This window comes from Chelonia mydas, chromosome 9 (assembly GCF_015237465.2).
Source record: "Chelonia mydas isolate rCheMyd1 chromosome 9, rCheMyd1.pri.v2, whole genome shotgun sequence".
NCBI lineage: Eukaryota > Metazoa > Chordata > Testudines > Cheloniidae > Chelonia > Chelonia mydas.
In genome coordinates this window covers 64,074,152-64,095,890 of record NC_057855.1, presented here as the reverse complement: position 1 = coordinate 64,095,890, position 21,739 = coordinate 64,074,152, and the positions used below count along the sequence as shown (strand labels likewise).

Below are 21,739 nucleotides of genomic sequence, written 5' to 3'. Positions count from 1 at the left end.
TTCCTAAAGGGGATGAAGGGAGAAAGAGATGGCCCCTCTAGGCAACTTGTTGCTATTTGCTGAACAGATGAGATGCTGCTGTTATTACTTGCAGTTTCTGGCAGGAGATACTCAGTAAACTGGCATGTCTGGAGAAGGCTGGTGCACTGAAATGGTAATTTGGGGAGTGTGACCAGGGTTAGTTAGGCCAGCCTGACCCCTGTGGTGGGACAAAGAGCTGGGTCTGTATTATGTTTGCTCTACTGAGTTTCATACATGTGGCCTTTGAGGAGAGAAAGGGGCAGGAGGTGAAGATGTCCTGTTACCAAGAATGTCCCAGTTGATCTGGACACCTTGCCAGGCACCAACTGGCCCCATTGAGAATGCCCACATCTGTGTCATTTTTCTTTCATTAACAACTGCGTGAGCTCGCTCCATCAGTGAGAGAAAAAACATTTCAAACAGTTCATAGCAACCCCCCATTTAAGCGGTAAGATCTTTTGTGATAGCAGGCAGGTGGGAACACTTGAGCCACAGGCACTTTGGCAAGATTTATGAGGCACCCTTGCCAAAGCACCTGTGATAAAAATGTATCGGCTGCACTTGTCTGATTGAAGTTTGTCTTGAGCCTTTCTTTCAGTGACTTGTGTGCTGGTGTAAGACAACTGAATTACAGCACTGGAGTGCTCTGCCCACAACTGCGTGCAGCATAGGAAGCTGTAGTGCAGCTGTTCCCACAACAGCCCTTACACTTGTGTACATCCTTCTGTGAAAGATCTCTTATAGGGCTGAAATGGGTAGCCCATCTTTCAGTCACTACCAATCCTGACATGAAAAATGTAATAGTGGATTGCTAAGCTCCCTTGCTCTCAGCTGGCAGATCAGCTGTGGCTGCTGTATCATTTAAGATATCTTCCATTCCTGGTAATATGTTTTTCTTCTTTTCTGGATATATTCAAGCAGGTTTTCTCTCTGTGAGTCACTCTGAATAGGGTTGTTAAACCTTTCTGCTGTGGCTACTGGATGACAGAATATTAAATGGTTCTGCTCACAGTGTCAACCAACAGAACTGCTGTGATGGGAGAGAAGGTGGCAATTTGACTTTACTACCCTTTGTTTTTTACAGTTAGTGCGGACAGAGCACAGGTTCAACAGACACAGTCAGGCACTAGGTAAATGCTGTGCAGTTGCATCTTAAATTCAACAGAATGGTTCACCTGGGTTGGGTTTTATCACAAGCTGTTTACAAGAGAAGCAAGTTTTGTTTATTTTAATATTCATTTACAGAAACATTTATTGGAGAATATTTCCCCTTTGTGATGGATCAGCTACAAACGACCTCTGTCCTTCTTCCCAGCAGATTTCCCCCAAGCCCATCATCCTGGAATTCCTCTATCTATGTCCAAAATCAAGTTTAATCATCAATCTCAGCCTTTGTCAGTCCCTTGTGCAGATGCCACAATCAAACTTTAAGTTCATGCTAATTGCACCAGAAAGTCCATTTCAACTCCCATCTGCATGTGAGATCACTGTTGACCTCTAGTGACGGAGACCAGTCCCCTCCCCTTCAAAGGAGATACAAGGTGGAAAACTCAAAAGAACACTTCCTTCAGAGGAATGCAGTGTTGTTTTGGAAGCTCACTACTTCCTCGTGTTTAATAGGTAGTAGACATGGTTTGAATGTCTGTAGTTCCCAGTAGTGTCAGTCAGCGCATCCTCAGCAGGGCCAGGTTGATTCAGTTTTAAAAGGAGCTGTAGAGGATCAGATAATTACTCTCTGGGAGGTTGTGGTGTCACACCGTGTAGTCACCATGTTCCTGCTGCTTAGAAGTTCTCCTTGTTGAAGTAAAATTTGACCTTCCTAGGGTCCAGGCTGGAGTACTGAAGGCAGCACTTCTGCAGGCTTTTTGCCAAAGCTTGAGGCCCACAGAGGAACACTCCCACCACAGACCTGCACAGAACAAAGGAGATGTTAGTGCTGGGGAGAAATAATCTGCCCTCCCCAGGCTCTGTCCAGGGCCCTTCACCATCTGTGGGCCTTCACTTGCCTCCATCTTCAGAACACACCCCCATCCTAGTCATTCATTGGTCCCTGCTGATGGGGCAGTGTATCAGATGAATTACATTGCATGTATTAGCCCGTAGCTCCAGAGACCACTTAACTCCTAACATCCCTTACGCCCATCACCCCTACCTCAGAGGAGACTCCAGTCCTCTTTACAGCGCTCCTTTTGAACAGCTGTGTGTGGAAGAGCCATGGAGAAGGATTTTGCTGTGCAGGGTATTTATGATCAGTGCAGGAAACCTTCAGTTCTTCCCAGTGCTTCCCTGAAGGAGACGCGTTGCCATCATCCTATAGCACAGCGGTTTTCACCCTGTGGTCTAACGTCATTCCAAAGGGGTCTGCACCTCCATTTGAAATTTGTTAGAGGTCCACAAATGTGAAAAGGTTTGAAAACCACTGCCATAGAAGGTCCTTGAATTTCTGGCCTTGGGCCCAGTTTTCATAGATGCTGTGCAGCCATGACTCCACCTGAAGTTAGTAGGAGCTGTAGGTGCTCTGCACCTCTGAAAAACCCAGGCCATTAGAATCCAATAATCTGAGAGCTCTTCAGTAATTAACCACTGGAACAATTGACTAAGAGTTATGGTGAATTCTCCATCACTGGCAATTTTTAAATCAAGATTGGCTGTTTTTCTAAAATATCTGCTCTAGGAATTATTTTGGCAAGTTCTCTGGCTTGTGTTATACAGGGGATCAGATGATTACAATAGTCCCTAACTTATGAATCCAATTGTTCTGGTGCTGTATCATATACAGCTCATTCTCAGTGTCCTTACTCGGCACCTGTGCTTACAGAAGCAGCACTAGACTTGCTGGGCATGCAGTCGGAGGAGGAAGAGGCCAGGCAGTTTGAAGAGGCATTTCCAGCTCTGGCAACCTGGTCTCCAGGACACTAGACACTCACCTGGGGTGGGCAGTTGCCACTACAGAGAACTCATTGCTCCACATGGGTCTCCCAAAGGAGGTTTTCTGTTTGAGACCTGTCACCACATCCGTGTCTTTATCAAAGTTGAAAGCTGCTTGGCCAGCCTAGAGTTACAGGAGATGAGGAGTGAGAACAGGCAGACGTCCTGCCAATGCCTGGAACCCAACAGACGGGCTGCAGGAGCCCTCATTCATGAGGCCTTGGCCTCAACTGTTGCCAAGCTCCCTGAGGGGTTAAATGGCAGAATCCCCACTCTGGTGCCTGTGTTCATCTTGTCTAGCTTTTAACATGGTGTTCTCCCCTCCTAGACTATGACACATCTCCTGCCATCAGGACCGTATAGTGTGCGTGACTCACAATGCTGTTGTCCCAGCCTGTGAGGAAGAGTCTGTAGTTCAGGAAACCTGCTTTGCCAGATTCTTCCATCTCTCGCTCTAGGGAGGCGAGCAGGTCATTGAACCAGGCAAACGCACCTGTATCCCGGCAGAGCCAGTAGAAGTAGATCTGGGATCCAACAGCACAAAGAGAAAGAGAGATGTTACTGACAATGGGAGAGCTGTGCACTGCAGTGAAGCAGAGGAGAGTCCCCATTACAATAAGGACAGATTCAGCAGGAAGGCTGTAGCTTCGCACTCTACGTTAGTGCTGGGGATGGTGGGAAGTTGCACTTTAAGGACACACGAGGTTCCTGGGAATGAACCAGGAATGAAGGTCAGACAGGCAGCTGTAGGGCCAGCCTTTCCCCCATTTCACTGGTTACCTTTTTGGTTTTGAGACGCTGGTCTGCATGCTGGAACTTGTACCAGATTGATTTCAGTACAGAGGCAAAGGGCGTGACCCCGATCCCTGCTCCCACCAGCATGGCAACCTCATACTGGAATACGTCTTCACTGGCTGTGCCAAAGGGGCCATCCACCTCTATCCTGGTAAAATAAGGCAGGACCCAGGTAAGAGGTCGAAGCCACCTCCCTGCATCACTTTGTATCACAAAACTCTTCCCAGGGGTTGAGTTCTATTGGCTTCCTGACTCTAATGCCACCCTGGCCTACCTGGGTGTCTTTGGTTTCTGCTGCTGAAAGGTATCAATTAGATTCTCTGTCCAGTCCCCTGCTGCCCGGATGTGGACGGAGAAAAAGTCTTCTTCTGGTGCAGAGGTCAGGGTGAAAGGATGCCACTCCAGGCATGAGACAGAGGGACAATTGATGAAAATATACTGGCCCACTTCCATGCTGAAGCCCTTCTTGTGCATCTGTAGTTCCAATACTTTTGATGGGTGCACGACAGCCTGTGGGAAAGGCACATCCACAAAGCATGAGTATGTCCCACCCAGCTGCCACTACAGCGTCACCACTACTTGGGCTGAGCCTGGAGTAGCTCGGAGCACCCCACACAGGGAGCCTACAGTGACTCCTGCTGGGAAAGAATGGGATTGGAGTGGCTAGGAGCTCCCATGGGCAGTGCTTCTATCCCATTGCCTACAGTGACTCCTGCTGGGAGAGGCTGCACTGGCTGTGCCGAGACACCCCTTACCTTTGTAACAACGACCCTCTGCTGAGAACGCCAAAAGCGTAATACCCGCTCAAAGACATAGAGAAGGATTGGGGCCAGCACCCACTGCCAGGACTGTGGAGACAGAAGTGAGTAATACATTGTGAGAGCCTTTCCATCTCTGGAGGAGCTGATGGGCACTGAGGGGAGGTCTGGCAGTATAGGACACTGATGTCCCTACAGGGTAATTCCCAGCTCAAACGTTCTCGCCTAATGTTTTGGGAAATGTCTTTATGACACAGGAGACATGGCTCCATGCTGGTGCAGGGTGACATGGGCGCACCAGGATTGGCATTAGTACCTTATACCTATAGAGTACTGTCCCACCCACTCTAATTCAGGTGGTCACATTGCTCCCATCACCAGGGCGTCTGGGCAGAGGGTGAGAGCCATTGCTCAGGATTTGTCCCTGCAATCCATGCCAGCTTGGCACAGAGCTCCCCTGGGTGATGCTCACTAGTGCAGTGTGGGTTACAGTGAGTGAGGGGAGGGTATTTCAGTCTAATGTCAATTCAGAGAGCAGGAGAAAAGCTGGGTTTCCAAGCCCCTCTGCAGAGGGCTGTGTATATTGTTCATGTCATCCCCTCTTCTTAACCTTTTCGAGAACTGTCTACTTCCCAGCTGGATGACACTGAGGGCTACCCCCAGAGCAGCAGGTTGGAGCTGCTCTTGCCTGATAGGAGCCTTTCCCTGTACTGTTGCCTGCTGCCATTTCTCACCCACCCTGTCAGGCTGGGAACCAGCAGGGAAGAGGTGGGTTGGCCAGGAGCATACATTGCGGGGGACGGGGCTCTCTTGGCAAGAAGCACCTGGAAAGTTGAACAGGGCTGAGGCAGGCTGTGAAGGGCCCCCTGTGGGATACTTGGCATGGAGAGGCTTTAGGGAGGTGGAAGGGAGCTTGTTCTATTGGGAGGCCTGAGTGACAGGAAGGGGAAGGAATTTGGAGAGTCAGAGAACTCCTCTCCCATCACACCATGGAAAATGAGATTGTGTCAGTGGCTGTGCTGCACCCTCCTGATGAGACAAGGGTGAGGTCTGTCAGTCAGCTCAGTGTGGTCTCCTGCCAGCTCATGTCTGCACTGGAAGGACTCACCTCAGCTGGGATGCTCCCAAACTCGGGCTCTTCACAGTGGGAGTGTTTGTTTTTTCTTCCCCAGTGTGTAGGGTCCTGCGCACAGTGCTCGGGGTTGTGCTTATTCAAGCTCTCTGCTGTCTGCCCACGAACAAGACCACTGGGAAAGGAGAGAAATGTCACCACAGCTCTCCTGATCCAAGCCTGCCTACCTCCCTGCTTCACCTTCATAACTGCTCAGCAAAGGAGGAAGGGGAGACGCAGGCTTAGAGATGGGGAGCATGTGATAGCAGGAGGTTCTGCTGGCAAATGGGGGAGGGTGGAACAGTCAGAGGAGGGGGTTGGGTAAAGGGAGGGTGAGACAGGCGCTTGGCTGGGAAGCGGGGAGGGTGACAGATGCTCCACGGTGCTAGGGATGTGGTGTGAGAGTCTCATGCCAGGGTAGGAAGTGGGGAGTGCAGGACAGATGGGGAGGTGGACAGGGCTTGCCAGTGAGATGCCATTTGGGAGTGACGTGTGGCTGCTGTGTGGTGCCTTACGCGATGCCATGGATGACAAGGCCAGCGAAGTAGATGATGAAGAGATGGTGCGTGTACCAGAAGACCTCGAAATAGCTCCTGCGGATGAACTCCATGGAGGAGGTAACCATGAGGATCAGCGCCACAGTGATGATCACGCCTGTCAGGCCCGGGATGGTAGTGAATGTCACGTACGCTGGAGTCTGCAAGAGAACACAGTGAGGAGATGGGGATGGTAACATAAAGTCAGCACAGAATGAAGCCATGGTGTCCTGTGGCAGCCACCCTGGGGCTCACATCCCCACAAGGCAGGCCCTGGGCACTCACCGTGCTGTTGGAGTGGATGGGGTTTAGCCACTTGTTACTCTCCTCATCTTGGTGCAGGTCGGAGAGAATGGAGGAGAGGCTCCCATCCGCAGCTTGCTGGCTGTCATTGTACCACTCAAAGTTACACAGGTGGGCGATGATATGAACAGCTGAACATCACAGACACAGAGAGAGAGAGATTGGAACCTACACCCTAGGAGTCCATCACCCAAGGCATATCTACATTGGAATAAAAGACCTGCAGCACAGCCATGGCTGGCCTAGCTTAGCTGACTTGGGCTGCGGGGCTAAAATTGCTGGGTAGACATTCGGGCTTGGGCTAGTGCCCAGGCTCTGGGACCCTCCCGCATTGTGGGGTCTCATAGCCTGGGATCCAGCCCGAGCCCAAATGCCTACACAGCAATTTTACAACCCTGCAGCCCTAGCCCTGGGAGCCCAAATCAGCTGACCTGGGCCAGGCGCAGGTATTTAATTGCTGTGTAGACGTACCCTCGGAGATCTGCTGCAAGCCAAGGCAGCACAGCCTGCGCTGAAAGGGGTAGCACCCCGCCCATTGCCCTCTTGGATATAGAATACATGCTTGCCACATGGAGACCGGGCTCAGACCCTGATCAACATCCTACTGGGGAAGGCCTGGGCATCTGCTCACTCTGCCCCCAGTAGGGTGCCAATTTTGGTAGGATGTATTCCTGGAGGTTTCATCACATGACATAATGTTTAATTCCTGGACACTCCAGGACAATCCTGGAGATTTAGCAACCCTAATCCGCAGGCCAGGGGGAACCTGAACCAGCGACTGCTGGCTGGTGCAGCATTTTCCTGTACTGGGTGACGGTTCATGTGCAGTGAGGTGTGTGCCTGAGTTACCTGTGAACAGGGCAATTGTGTAGGCCACAAGCTTGTGGAAGGTGAGGTTGTGATCCAGCTGCTTCCTCATTGTGCGCCTGCAGCACTGCAGGGAGGAGAGGAAATGGTCAGCAAATGGAGAGCTGCTTCCAGACTGTGGGGGCAAGAGGGGCAGGGCCAGCCCCTCTCTGTGTGGGGGTGGAGGGGGCTGGGGGCAGAGCAAGCCCCTCCCCATGTTGGGCAGGGGGAGGCTCTAGGGGCGGGCAGGCAGGTACATGGACACACAGGGTCAAGGGCCATGTTGTGCATTGCATCTAGCTGTAGCCAATGAGGGGACCTTGACCTCAGCTGGAGCCACTTGGGCATTGGTGTTAGCAACCCCACCCCTGTGATTAGCAGCTTTCCCCCTACGCTGCCTCCTGAGGAAAAGCAGCTGATCAGAGCTGCTGTAGGAGGCACATGGAGCCCTCCCCGCGTCCTCAGGATCCAGAACACCTTTTGGGTAAGGGAGGAGATGACACCATTCTCAGAGTAGGCAAGGGGGGAGGTGTCCCTTCTCTCCGCCAAGCCCTGGGTCAGTCTGTTCCCTGCCCCTCTTCCTCCATCCCTGCAAGATGCAGAAGGGGTGAAGAGCCCCTGAAGCTGCCCCTCTGGCCTAGGAAAGGGGAGGAGGGGACCGTGCTGCTGCCCCGCAGGTCCTGGAGAGGAGGCTGCAGAACCCCAGAAGCTGCAGGAGGAGCAGCTGCAGGGTGGGGGGTGGATAATTAATTGCTGGGCTGAGGGAGGGGCTGTGGGGGGACACAGAAGTAATTAATGGGAACTATGAGCACTGGGGAGATTGGCGGGAGACCTCACCCAACCCTACCCCATCGAGCAGCAGCAGTAAAACCTCCTCACACCGTACATGTGGAAGTGTTGGAAGCACTGATTTCACACACACACACACATAGCCTGAGCCAGGGGGCATGCAAAGGCCACATCACAAACACAGTAGTATTTGTAAATGATTTTGGGACTAATCTCCTGATGTTTTGATGTCTGGCTCATTCTGTCACTAGTGCATGACCCTGCTGGGTGTGACTGGCCAGGAGTGCCCGGTGAAGCCAGAATCAGTCCCGGTCCTGGGTGAGCGTTTGTGCGGTGGGATGAGGAGCGATGGTGGGGCAGGGCTGGTCACTCACCGAGCAAGTGCCCCTCAGGAAGGAGAGCAGGTTGCGACACACTGGTAACAGGATCAGCATGCTGTTAAAGTTCAGGCATTTTGCAGAGGCCCGGGCCCATGCCAGCGCAGACTGGGGAGGAGATGGGGATGTGCAAAGACTGGGTCAGTCTCACTTTGTGGGTGCCCACCAGTAACCAGCTATCACTGTATACACCACACTGCATTTGGCTTTAATGCAGGAGCCTGAGGCCCTTCACACACCCCAGGGAGCGGGGGATTTTTCCAGCCTCCCCGCACTGAACAGCAGTGGGTGCTACTGTATGTCAGTCACTACTGGCTAGTGTTCTGCCCCAGCCAGCACTAGGCTACTACTGTGATGAAAGCCCAAAGGGGTCACAGCCACAAACAGCCTCCCTGGTGTAGAACAGAACCAGCAGGAAATGGGGGGCAGGGAGAGTTTACACAGCTGATCCATCTCCAGCCTGAAGGGGGCTGTGATGGGAAAGGCTTCCTGTTTCTGAGATGGGAAACACTCCCAGCTGATAAGGTAAGTATTTGGCAAAAAGGGGGGCAGGGGAGAGAGAGAGGGGGAGACTGTCCTTACCCCAAGTAGCACTCTGGTGTAGTAGAACTTCTTATCCCTGTCAAACAGCAGGAAATAATATACAAACAGGAAAACATTCAGGCCCAACCAGGCTGCCTAGAGAGGGGGGAGAAAAGACAGTTAAATGGCAATTGAAAGACCCCACAATCAAACAGGGTGTTAGTGTGTCTAAGGGGAGGAGGCAACAACAAAAGAATTGTGTCTCCTTTATTTCAGTGAACCTTAAAGGGAAATGCTAGTGTACCATAAAATTCAGGAGGGCCAGATCCTCAGTTGCTGTAGCTCTACTGACTTTAGGGGAGTGAGTCCAATTTATACCAGCTCGGGATGTGGCCCACGGGCTGTAATCACTGCATCTAATTAGAAAGCAGAGTGATTACTTGCAACAGCACTTTCAGAGAGGCCCACTGATTTTGGTGCCCATTTTGAGACACTTTGTGCCTGATGTTCTGAGGTGCCAGGACACCCTTTGAGACCAGTAGAAGCTGTGAGAGCTCAGTACTGTGCTGGTGTTCCTGGGAGGAGTTGGCCCTGCAGCCCTAGAGGGTTAAGGCCTCATTTTCTGAAGTGAGAGCACCCACAGACGGCTCCTATTGAAGTCATGGGGAGCTGGATGCCCAGGAGGACGCAGAGCTTGCCACACTGAAGGAACTTCCATTCCCAAACGCTCCTTGTATTGGCAAACCTTAGCACGGCAGACGAGTTCTCAGCAAGAGTCCAGGGGAACTGTGGTGGAAATGAAAGGAGAATGTCCCTGCTACTCCCCATTATCTGAGGTTATTTGGCCTGTAGGTGATGAGGGAAGGACCAGACTAACAGAAAGTCCATCAGCTGGTTCTGTTTGTATCACTGTTCCCAAGGGTCTCACCTGTCATCTGGCTTTGGGGGGCTGTTCAGAGCCCGAGCTAGGACTACAGTAGTGCTGCTCAGTCACTCAGTGAGAGGGGTTAACATCTCCTCTTCCCCCCCCAGGAGCGTGATGCTGTTCATGGACAGTTTCCATTCAGCCCGTCGGATCAAGTCAGCAACATGGTCAGTGACAGGACAATGGGTATCTGAGGGCTGTGTCCTGGCCTAGGTTAGAGGAGTTGCTGGTTCTCAGTTTAGCTCCCAATGGAGAAGTGCCCATATTACAATCCCCTGGCATAGCTGGCACTCTGTCTCAGCAGAGAGGCCAAGGGCAATGCATAAAGTGATCTGAAAAAAGTGGCAGGACTACCATATTGTGGGAGCAGCAGCTTTGGTAAGACCATGTTTAAAATGCACCCCTCAGCAACCCAGGTCTGTGTTTATATATTTATTTAATATGTTGGGTCTGTGACTCCTTGCAAACGCAGCCTTTGCCCTCCCTCAGCACGCACACACACACTAAGCACTGGCTGAATGGGCCATGCAGACAGAATTCCCCTCTCATCCCTCACCTCTCCAGCCAGGGTAGCAGCTGTTGGGAGGAAGCCAGCCCTGCCAGTATCTAAACTGTCCGTGGTCTGTGGATAAGTAGAGGGCTTCCATCTCCAGGGCAGTCAGGCCAGCATCTTTCCCCAGCAGTAGCAGCACTTATCAAACGTCAAGAGAGCCAAAATTCCTCAAGCACGAATCCCACATCAGATCACTGTGCTTCTATGGTAGCTGTTGGCCACTGAGTTAGATTCTGATCCTGCCGCTGGCTCCATGCAGGCAAACCCCTGTGCCCAGCCCATGCAGAGTCCACTGATGCCAAAGCAGCAGGCATTGCAGATCTTCCAAGATATTTAGATGCCTAACTCCCTTTGAGCATTTGGGCCAAATTCCACTTTCAGTGACAAGGTGTAAATGCAGAGTAACTACTAACTTCTGTTCAGTGACTGGCTTTACACCCCTGTAACTGAGAGCAGGATCTGACCCCATTTCACTAGACACTGTAGATGATTTCTTTCATCTTACACCATAGGTTAGCTTACTTAGTAATTTAGTAGGTGTAGTCACACAGTAATCCTGGGATCAACATGGCTGCAACACCACTGCAAACAAAACTGTCCATGGAATTTAAAGTGTTCCCACTAAGTCAGTGTGTGCGAAGCTGTAACTCAAAGGGAAGCAGAAGGAGGCATTTAAATAATCTAGGAAATTCTTAGCAAAGCACGCAAAGTATTTACTATTGAATAGATGCTACCATGACACTAGCCAGCCAGAATCCTAATGGGAAATACGGAAAGAACATGCATTTATTGTTTTAGAATGATTTTTTTATCATTACAGTGTTTTTATTTAATTATGTTATTTGAACCAAATTCAGCAGTCCTTATCGAGCAAAAGTCCCATGGACTTTATTAGGAGGTAACTTGGGCACTTCAGACAGAGCTCAAAAAGGTACTTAAACTCGTGCCTAACTTAACTGTGGTATGTAACCAATGGCTTAAATCAGCCACTGTACCAGCTGACTGGTGGATAGCTAATGTGGTGCTGATTTTTTTTTTAAAAAGGCTCCTCAGGTGATCCTGGCAATTACAGGCTGGTAAGCTTAATTTGAGTACTGGCCAAATTGGTTGAAACTATAGTAAAGAACAGAATTATCAGACGTATAGATGAACATGGTGTATTGGGGAAGAGTCAACTCCCTTTTGCAAAGGGAAATCATGCCTCACCAATTTATTAGAATTCTTTGAGAGGGTCAACAAATATTTGGACGGGGGAAATCCAGTGAATATAGTTTACTTGGACTTTCAGAAAACTTTTGACAAGGTCCCTCACCAAAGGCTCTTAAGCAAAGAAAGGAGTCCTGGTTGAAAGATAGGAAACAAAGGGTAGGAATAAATGGTCAGTTTTGACAGCAGAAAGAGATAAACAGTGGGATCCCCCAAAGATCTGTATGAGAACTAATGCTGTTCAACATATCCATAAATGATCTGGAAAAGGGGATGAACAATGAGGTGGCAAAGTTTGCAGATGACACAAAATAACTCAAGATAGCTAAGTCAAAAGCAGACTAAAAGAGTTAGAAAGGGGGATCTCACAAAACTGGGTGACTGGGCAAAAAAATGGCAGGAGAAATTCAGTGCTGATAAATACAAAGTAATGCACATTTGAACACATAATCCCAGTTATACACACAAAATGATGGGGTTGAAATTAGCTGTTACTTCTCAAGAAAGAGAACTTGGAGTCATCATGGATAGTTCTCTGAAAACATCTGCTCAATGTGCATCAGCTGTCAAAAAAGCTAACGCAATGTTCGGAATCATTAGCAAAGGGATAGATAATAGGACAGAAGATATCATAGTGCTACTATATAAATCCATGGTCCTCCCATACCTTGAATATTGTGTGTAGTTCTGGTCACCCTTTCTCAAAAAAGATACGTTAGAATTGGAAAAGGTTCCCTTTTAATGATTAAGGGTATGGAACAGTTTTCATATGAGGATAAATTAAAAAGGCTGGTACTGTTCAGCTTGGAAAAGAGACAACGGAGGGGAATATGATCGAAGTCTATGAAATCATGAACGATGTGGAAAAAGTGAATAAGGAAGTTGTTTATTGCTTCACATAACACAGGAACCAGGCGTCACCCCGTGAAATTAATAGGCAGCAGTTTTAAAACACAAATAAGGGCACATGGCCGCCAGGTGAGGCTAACCCCGCACCCTCCCCTTCTGCCCCCCCTTCTTCCCCTTTAACCTCCCCCTCCCCTGCAGGAGCCCAAAACACCCCCACCACAGCCCCAGCCTCGGTGCGCTGCAGCCTCAGGTCCCACAGCCCCTGGGCGGTGCGTCCATAGTGCCTCCAGCCCTGGTGCTTCAGGAGGCCGGGCAGCACGGACGCCGTGTCCCCAGCCCTGGGTATCTGGGCAGCATGGTCACTGCAGCCCCCAGTCCAGTTGCTCAGGCGGCTGGGTGATGTGTTTGCCGCGCCCCCAGCCCCAGGGTTGGGTGGCCGGGCAGCGCGGTCGCCACACCTCCAGCCCCAATGCTCAGGCGGCACGGTCGCTGCACCCCCAGACCGGGGGCTCCGGGCGGCCCCCAGTTCCAGTGCTCAGGCGGCCAACCCCGGAGCGCCGAGCAGGCAGCATGGCCCAGCATCAGCGTCCCCGAGTCCCTGCAGGAGGCACACTGGCCTGGGGGTGGGGCCACGGTAGGCTGTCTGGGGAGGCAAAGTCTCTCCTTTCCTAGGATACCCACCACCCATGATAAGGAAGGTTTCAGAGTAGCAGCCGTGTTAGTCTGTATTCGCAAAAAGAAAAGGAGTACTTGTGGCACCTTAGAGACTAACCAATTTATTTGAGCATAAGCTTTCATGAGCTACAGCTCACTTCATCAGATGCATTCAGTGGAAAATACAATTCTGAATGCATCATTCGATGAAGTGAGCTGTAGCTCACAAAAGCTTATGCTCAAATAAATTGGTTAGTCTCTGAGGTGCCACAAGTCCTCCTTTTCTTTTCATGATAAGGAAGTTCTTCATCACACAACCTATAGAACTCATTGCCTGGGGATGTTGTGAAAGCCAAAAGTAAAACTGGGTTCAGAAAAGAATTAGACAAGTTAATGGAGAATAGATCCATCAATGGCTATTAGCCAGTAAGATCAGGGACACAACCCCATGCTCTGGGTGCCCCTAAACCTCCAATTGCTAGAAGCTGGTACTGGATGACAGGCGATGGATCACTCAGTACGTTGTTCTGTTCCATTCACTCACTCTGAAGCATCTGGCCACTGTCAGAATACAGAATACTGGACTAGATGGCCCATTGCTCTGACCAAGTATGGTCCTTCTTACTCTTTTATGTTTAAACATATGAGTCGTCTAATTAACATCAAGGGGACTACTCGCATGCTTAAAGTTAGGCACGTGTTTCAACACCTGTCTGAATCGGAGCCTTTATTATTTAAGTATTGCCAATCTGTATAACACAAGCAGATAGTCCTTGTCCTGAAGATCTTACTGTCTAAAATGGATTAACTATTTAGGCCTTGATACTATAACAAGCTTTGCACTGGTATAATATGGGCCCTGTGAAGGAAGAAGGGGTCCACGGGGTGTGTGACCCTAGTAAATCAGTAGAGCCCTGAGTGATACAAAATTTGTATCGGCATCCGATCCGCAAAAATGATCCAGATGCGGATATCTGTGGATATAAAGCAGATATCCGTGGATTTGCAGGGCTCTATAGATCAGTGCCTTAGGTACAATGCTGTCTTTCTATCACTTCCACTGTTTCTTTCTCACAAAGGTGATGAACTGGATTCCACAGCAAGCAACTATGATGTAATATATAAGAGATCATGACCTTAGGTTGGGACTAAGCAGGGGAGCAGATAAATTCTTAACAAAATTATGCTGTTGTCATTCCTTTAGCTATAAAGAATGAGGAAAGGGAAATAGAGAAAATGTTTGACATGGCAGCAGGGTTTTGTAGTTTTCTCTGAAGAAATCCTTAAATATAATAAAAGTTGAACTGACAGAATGGTGGGGGGGGGATCTGTGAATATTCATTCAAATTGAAAACCAGATTTTGATGTAACTGTGTTTGGCCCCATCTTTTGTTGCTTTTGCTTTCCATGAACATTTGAGCAGCCAGGTTTTACCAGTGCAAATATTCCCAAAAAACAAATTTGAAGCCTGAATATTTCCCAAAAGCAACATTTCAGATTGTGTATTCAATTACAATATTCAGCATTCTAAATGTGTGATGTGTTGGCTAGTTGCACCAGTTGTCCAGTCAGGAGATAGAAACAACACTTAAGGTGACTTAAGTGACTGAGGAACAGAGACTGAATTTTACATTTCGAATATCAAACATTTGCAACACCCTGATTCTGAGTAGAGCTGATTGCAGGTTTTCTTGCAAAATGATTTTTCAATGGGAAAAAAATACTTTCCACAAAATCAAAAATTTCCAGGGGACATGTTTAATTTTTGTTGAAATGTTTCAGTTTTCTGTCAGGAAAATCAAAATGAAATATTGAGTTTTGAGACAGTTTGACCCAGATTGAAACATTTAGGTTTGTTGAACAGAGTTGAAACATTTTGTTACACAAAGTAAAACTAAAAAGAAAAGGAGTACTTGTGGCACCTTAGAGACTAACAAATTTATTTGAGCATTTGTTGGTCTCTAAGGTGCCACAAGTACTCCTTTTCTTTTTGCGAATACAGACTAACACGGCTGCTACTCTGAAAAGTAAAACTATTTCCCCATGCTTATTTCCCTCCCCCGTGCCCCCTCCTCCGACTGTTACTCACACCTTCTTGTCAACTGTTGGAAATGGGCCATCCTGATTATCACTACAAAAGGTTTTTTTCTCCTGCTGATCACCTTAATTGATCACTCTCCTTATAGTGTGTATGGCAACACCCATTTTTTCATGTTCTCTGTGTATCTTCTTACTGTATTTTCCACTGCATGCATCCAACGAAGTGGGTTTTAGCCCACGAAAGCGTATGCTCAGATAAATTTGTTAGTCTCTAAGGTGCCACAAGTCCTCCTCGTTGTTGTTGCAACATGGAAGTGTCACAGTGCATCAGTGGAGTGGTAGTTTTGGGTGTTTCATGCCCCCTCCTCCCACATTCTATTCTATGGCCTGTCTTCTTGGCCTGAAGTACATCTCTTCTCATGACCAACAGTACATGGTGCATGGTGGGAGGTGCACTGCAGCTAGAGAGCCTGGGCCCTAAGGAAGAATGATGGCATGATGCACCTGAACTACAATTCCCATTGAGGCACTGCAGCACCATAGGCCAATGAAGTTTAATATCAAACTGGCTCAACACAAAAAATTTTGATTTGTTTCAACACACCAAAACGAAACACTTCCATTGTTTCTACTGAAAATATCAAAATGAAATGTTTCAAATCGAAATTTGCCAGCATTTTCATTCTGTGAAAAAATTCAGTATTTTGACTCTTTGTCCCAATGAGGGATGATAGCAAGTGTCAAAATATTGGAATTTCCCATGCAACGGAAATTCCAACTTTTGCTAAGCTCTGTTTGGGAGCTATTCACATTGGGGGTAATATTTCATGAAGAAAGTCACTAATCAATTTGGATAAAAATATCTGGCAATTTCACAATCTGATCATTAAGTTTTCTTTAATGGAAAAAGAGGGGAAATTCAAGGAATAAATTATTTGCTTAGTAATAAATACTTTAGATTTTAATCAGTTAGTTTGAACATAAAACAAAGATTTGAGTGATTATTTAAAAAAAAAATACAGATTTTCAAAAGACCTCAGGCCAAATGTATTCCTGGTGTGACTCATTCCAAGCCAACTGAATCATGCTATAGATTATTTTTTCCTTTCTCTTTCCTGTTTTAATACCTTGTCTAAGTAGCCAGCCTATTTATCCTCCTTCCAAGCAAGCCCCAGTTGTGGAGTTTTGTAAGGACCCGATTCAGGGCAGCATTTTAGCATGTTCTTAATGTGTGCTAAAATCCCTGTGCTTACAGGTAAGAATGTGCTGAGTTGGGGGCCTAAATCTTTTTAAGTTCATAAGTCTATTTCATTCAGGTTTATTCAGTAAAGCTACTGGTAGTTGTACAAAATGAACAGTATTTGCCATTTCTCCATGACCAACTAGTGCTAGATATCTTTTTTTTAAATGTGTCCCTCATGATCTAAAAAGAATCTCTAACTGGATATGAATAAAGAGTCACTTACGATCACCACAGCTGGAAACCAGTGGTTCACGACCCAGTTTCCCATTGGTGTTCTACAAGGCTCTGTGCTGTTGTCACTCTTCTCTGGCTGCCTGTGTGTCCAGATAGATTCGCCTTTTCTGTCTCTGTATCCCTCAGGATCTGTTTGTGATTCGGTGTGTCTCTCTTTTAACTTGTTTCACCTGTTTTATATGCTTGGCAGGAGATCTGGCCCATGACACTGGAACTGCAGGGGTTTTCCCTGCTGGACTTCCATTAAGGAAATGCTAAGCATTATTTTTTTTAAACTCTAACAGATTCTCTTAGAAAGGGCCTGACTGCTCTACTGAGAAACACCTATGGCAAAACACCAGCCTTGTCTATCCAGAATAATATTCATGAGCCTTTATTCATTTATTAAATGCACCCAGGCTAGGGCACACCCAAACCAGGGCGAGTTTCACAATACTTGGTGTTTTTCTGCAAGCCCCAGCTCCTGGAGTCAAGTGGTCTTGAGAGATTCTAGCCCACATGGTTGCAGAGAGCACCTGGAACATGTGACCTGCGTGATGGCTCAGAAACCAATGTTTGGGGCCGGGTCTCTCCCCCGGCTCCGCCTGCCGCCCCGCCCGCGCCTCCCCCAAGTGTCCCCCGGCCCCCACTTACTGCCCCCGCTCACCTCCCCTGGCCCCGGAGCCTGCAGCTCACGCTGACTCTGCTCTGCCGGCTCCCCGCATCAACTGCTGCCGCAGGGTCCTAGTGCCCCCTATTCCCCCATGGTAGGGCAGGCTGCCTTTACCCTGCCGTTCCGCCCTAGCCCTGAGCCTCTCCAACGCCCCAGGCCCCTCATCCCCCCTCACCCTAATCCTCTGTCCCAGCCCTGAGCCCCTCCCAAACCCCTCATCCCCAGCCCCACAGCCCTCACCCCTTCTATCCCCAAGCTCCCTCCCAGAGCCTGCACCCCCTCCCCCTTCCCACACACCCCTCCTGCCCCCAAACTCCCTCCCAGAGCCTGCACCCAAACTCCCTCCCAGAGCCTGCACCCCAGACCCCCTCCCCCACCCAAACTCTCTCCTAGAGCCTGCACCCCTCCTGCACCCTAATCCCCAGCCCAGGGCATGCACCCCAGACCTCCTCCCCCGACTCAAACTCCCTCCCAGAGCCTTAGGCAGGTGGGGGGCAGAGTTTGGGGGGGCAAGTTCTGGGCACCACCAAAATTTCTACGAACCTGCCACCCAGCCCTCCCCTATATTATTATTTTGAAAAATCTCATGATGTGCGAGGGCCTGACTCATGATATTTGAATTCCTGGGGCTGGCAATACTGGAGATGGATGTGTAGGGCTGGTGTCTGTGTGCATGTATCAGAAATGGGTGTGAACTAGGAAACTCAAATCCAGATTTGGATCCAGCTCAGAGGTGTATGGAATCAGAGTTCTGGTTTGGCCAGTCATAGAGATGGTCCTGAACAGGGGAGTTTGCAGCCAGCTTGAACTTCTCCAAAGATGAAGTGCTTGAGATCCATCTCCAGAGTGGTTTCAGAACTCTGCAGGGATAGATGGTGTTGTCCCAGTCAGCTGTTAGAAAGACAGGAGAAGAAGTATCAGGGGGACTAGATGGCTCAAGTGACTGTTAAATGGGATATGCTGCCTTTCTCTCTGGGACAGCTCAGGAGCGACAGAAGTGTGTTACAATCCGGTGGCTGTTTGGTGATCCATCCAGAATGTGTTTGGCCTTTGATTAGTTCTTAACTCACAAGTGTTTACATCACAAAAAAATGTTCCCTTGCTGAGTGAATTCATCTCTGTGTGGCGGGAAAAGGGGGAGTACTCTCCAAGGCTAACTGATCTTTGGGAGTGGAGCGTGTTCTCACATGAGTCCATTTCTGAGGGAAGTGGGAGAATGCGCTCCCTGCTCCGTGCAGAAAGGATTTCCCAGAATTGGCCAGGTGCTGCATGGGGCTTTTCACCGTCCTCCAAAGCAACGGATAACACTGGAGGCAGGCAGCAGATTCAGTAGTCTGGTTTGCTAGGCAAATCCTGTTCCCCATCTGCCTCCCCGCACAATCCCTGCCACAGGTGTTTTATGAGAAAAATGCAAAAGGGAGGGTATGACTGTACAGTTCAACTAGGTAAGTTGTAACAGTTTAATTTAAACGGTTTCAGCTTTGCTACTGAGGGAGCGGGGCTTGGAGTCAACCTGCAATCCTACTACCTAGGATAAGAATCAGGAAGCAGTGTCATCTAGGTCTGATTTGCACACCTGCTGAGCACCTGCAGTTCTCATTAACTTCTGCTGGAGCTAAGGGTGCTCAGCATTTCTCAGAAATCAGGCTGACCGTGATCAGGACAGTGGAAGATCAAGAAAGGGAATTAGTATGCGTAGGGTACCAAAGTTGGAATCAGGACACCTGGGTTCTATGCCTGCCTCTGTCACTGATTAGCTGGGTGACTTTGTACAAGTAATTTTTCCTTTCTGGGTCCCCACTGTCTATTTAGATTGTAAATTCTTTGATACAGGGACTGTCTTTTACTATGTACAGTAGAACCTCAAAGTTATGAATACCTCAGGAATGGAGGTTGTTCATAACTCTGAACAAAATGTTATGGTTGTTCTTTCAAAAGTTCACAATTGAACATTGACTTAATACAGTTTTGAAACTTTACTATCCAGAAGAAAAATGCTGTTTTAACCATCTTAATTTAAATGAAACTAGCACAGAAAGTTTCCTTACCTTGTCAATTTTTTTAAACTTTCCCTTTATTTTTAGTAGTTTAAATTTAACACAGTTCTGCCTGTATTTGCTTTTCTTTCTTTTCTTTTCTTTTTTTGGTCTCTGCTGCTGTCTGACTGCGTACTTCCGGTTCCAAATGAGGTGTGGTTGACTGGTCAGTTTGTAACTCTGGTGTTCGTAACTCTGAGGTTCTACTGTATATGTACAGGTTTCAGAGTGGTAGCCGTGTTAGTCTGTATTCGCAAAAAGAAAAGGAGTACTTGTGGCACCTTAGAGACTAACCAATTTATTTATATATGTACAGTTCCTAGCACAAATGGAGCCCTGATCCATGTTGGGGCCCCTTGGTGCTAACATAAAAAAACTAATAACAAAATCCAGGTGGATGTTACTGGATGTTGAGTGGGACAACAAAAGCTTCCCTGTAAAAAGGGAGCTCCCTGCAATGCTGCATGGTACTTGGCCAGTGTCCCTTTCACTCCAGCATGCGTGCGCACACACACACACACACTCACTCAGCAATCCCAAATCAGCTCAGAGCACTGCCTTGCCTGTGACACAGGTGCCAGCAAGTGCATAGCTGGGGCTGGAGCTGGCAGCTAGAAAACACTGTAAAGGGGCCATGGCCAGGGGTGAATATTGTTTTTCCCCAACGCTCCCTTTACTGTAGCATGCCCTTGCTCCTATTCTGTGAGGGGAGAATATGACAGAGAGGGGAGGAGAGGAGAGTATGATGGGCCCTGTTTCTTTTCTCTCTCCCTCTCAAGGGCAGTGCCCTCCTATTCCCACCCCTGCCTTACATCTCCCATGGAACTATCCCCCTCTGCCAGTCTGGCCTGCCTGTGTGGGAGGCAGCTGATAATCATGGGGCTGAGGTGGACTCACCAGCAACCACACAACAGAACCACTAACCCAGGAACCTATCCTTGCAACAAAGCCCATTGCCAACTGTGTGAAAATATCTATTCAGGGGACACCATCATAGGGCCTAATCACATCAGCCACACTATCAGAGGCTCGTTCACCTGCACATCTACCAATGTGATCTATGCCATCATGTGCCAGCAATGCCCCTCCGCCATGTACATTGGTCAAACTGGACAGTCTCTACATAAAAGAATAAATGGACACAAATCAGACGTCAAGAATTATAACATTCAAAAACCAGTCGGAGAACACTCCAATCTCTTTGGTCACTCGATTACAGACCTAAAAGTTGCAATTCTTCAAGAAAAAAACTTCAAAAACAAACTCCAACGAGAGACTGCTGAATTGGAATTAATTTGCAAACTGGATACAATTAGTTTAGGCTTGAATAGAGACTGGGAGTGGATGGGTCATTACACAAAGTAAACTATTTCTCCTATTTTCCACTAAATGCATCCGATGAAGTGAGCTATAGCTCACGAAAGCTTATGCTCAAATAAATTTGTTAGTCTCTAAGGTGCCACAAGTACTCCTTTTCTATTTCCCCATGTTTATTCCCCCCCTCCACTGTTCCTCAGATGTTCTTGTCAACTGCTGGAAATGGCCCACCTTGATTATCACTACAAAAAGTTTTTTCCCCCCCACTCTCCTGCTGGTAATAGCTCACCTGAAGTGATCACTCTGGTTACAGTGTGTATGGTAACACCCATTGTTTCATGTTCTCTATGTATATAAATCTCCCCACTGTATTTTCCACTGAATGCATCCAATGAAGTGAGCTGTAGCTCATGAAAGCTTATGCTCAGATAAATTTGTTAGTCTCTAAGGTGCCACAAGTACTCCTGTTCTTTTTGTGAATACAGACTAACACGGCTGCTACTCTGAAATCTGATCCCCAACACTTGTGTTTAGTGGCTCTAGGAAGCACAGGTCTCCTCTACACTGGGGATTAAACCATCAGGGACCACCTGATGATATAGCTGCACTGGCACAACCCCCCAGTGTAGACAGGCAGCACCCCTGTAAGAACAGGGAAGGCTGCACTGATGCATTTTCATAGCCAGTCAGCACTAGGGCTATTCACTAGTTCAGCCATGCTAGTGGCTAGACACCAATACCTGGGGCAAACCTCCACTGTGGACTGGGCCTTCGGCAGTAAGTGGGGTAGCATGCACCTCCCATGTGGGAGAGGACCTTAGAATGCACCTGAGTAGTGGAAGTTAACCCTTAGGATGCTGCAGCGCAGGAGGCTTATGCACATGCGCTGCCCTCTATCTCTGGGGACAAACTTGTCATTTTGTATTTGGTGCCCAGATGTTTAGGATTTATACCGCACCTTAGGGTAGGTAGGGACCATGGCGATGGGCGTATCAGAAACAGATGGATGAGTAACCTGCCTTCTACAAGAACCCAAACTCTCCA

General features: G+C 48.3%; 1 protein-coding gene across 4 annotated transcripts; it reads right to left on the bottom strand.

The window, feature by feature from the left end:
- Positions 1 to 1,221: 1,221 nt before the first annotated feature.
- Positions 1,222 to 17,260, bottom strand: NOX1 (NADPH oxidase 1). Of its 4 annotated transcripts, none has more exons than XM_027826368.3 (13): positions 16,680 to 17,260; positions 9,047 to 9,142; positions 8,462 to 8,572; positions 7,302 to 7,386; positions 6,435 to 6,583; positions 6,129 to 6,310; positions 5,611 to 5,749; positions 4,500 to 4,592; positions 4,019 to 4,254; positions 3,730 to 3,892; positions 3,327 to 3,473; positions 2,949 to 3,073; positions 1,222 to 1,930 (listed from the first exon to the last, which is right to left on the bottom strand). In XM_027826368.3, the coding sequence occupies exons 1-13, from the start codon at positions 16,722 to 16,724 to the stop codon at positions 1,804 to 1,806; spliced, it is 1,698 nt and encodes a 565-aa protein (XP_027682169.2). In that variant the 5' UTR covers positions 16,725 to 17,260; the 3' UTR covers positions 1,222 to 1,803. The 4 variants fall into 4 exon arrangements, with proteins under 4 accessions (XP_027682169.2, XP_043378179.1, XP_043378178.1 ...); XM_043522244.1 differs by having other exon boundaries at positions 6,186 to 6,310; XM_043522243.1 differs by lacking the exon at positions 16,680 to 17,260 and adding an exon at positions 9,291 to 9,333.
- Positions 17,261 to 21,739: the final 4,479 nt, after the last annotated feature.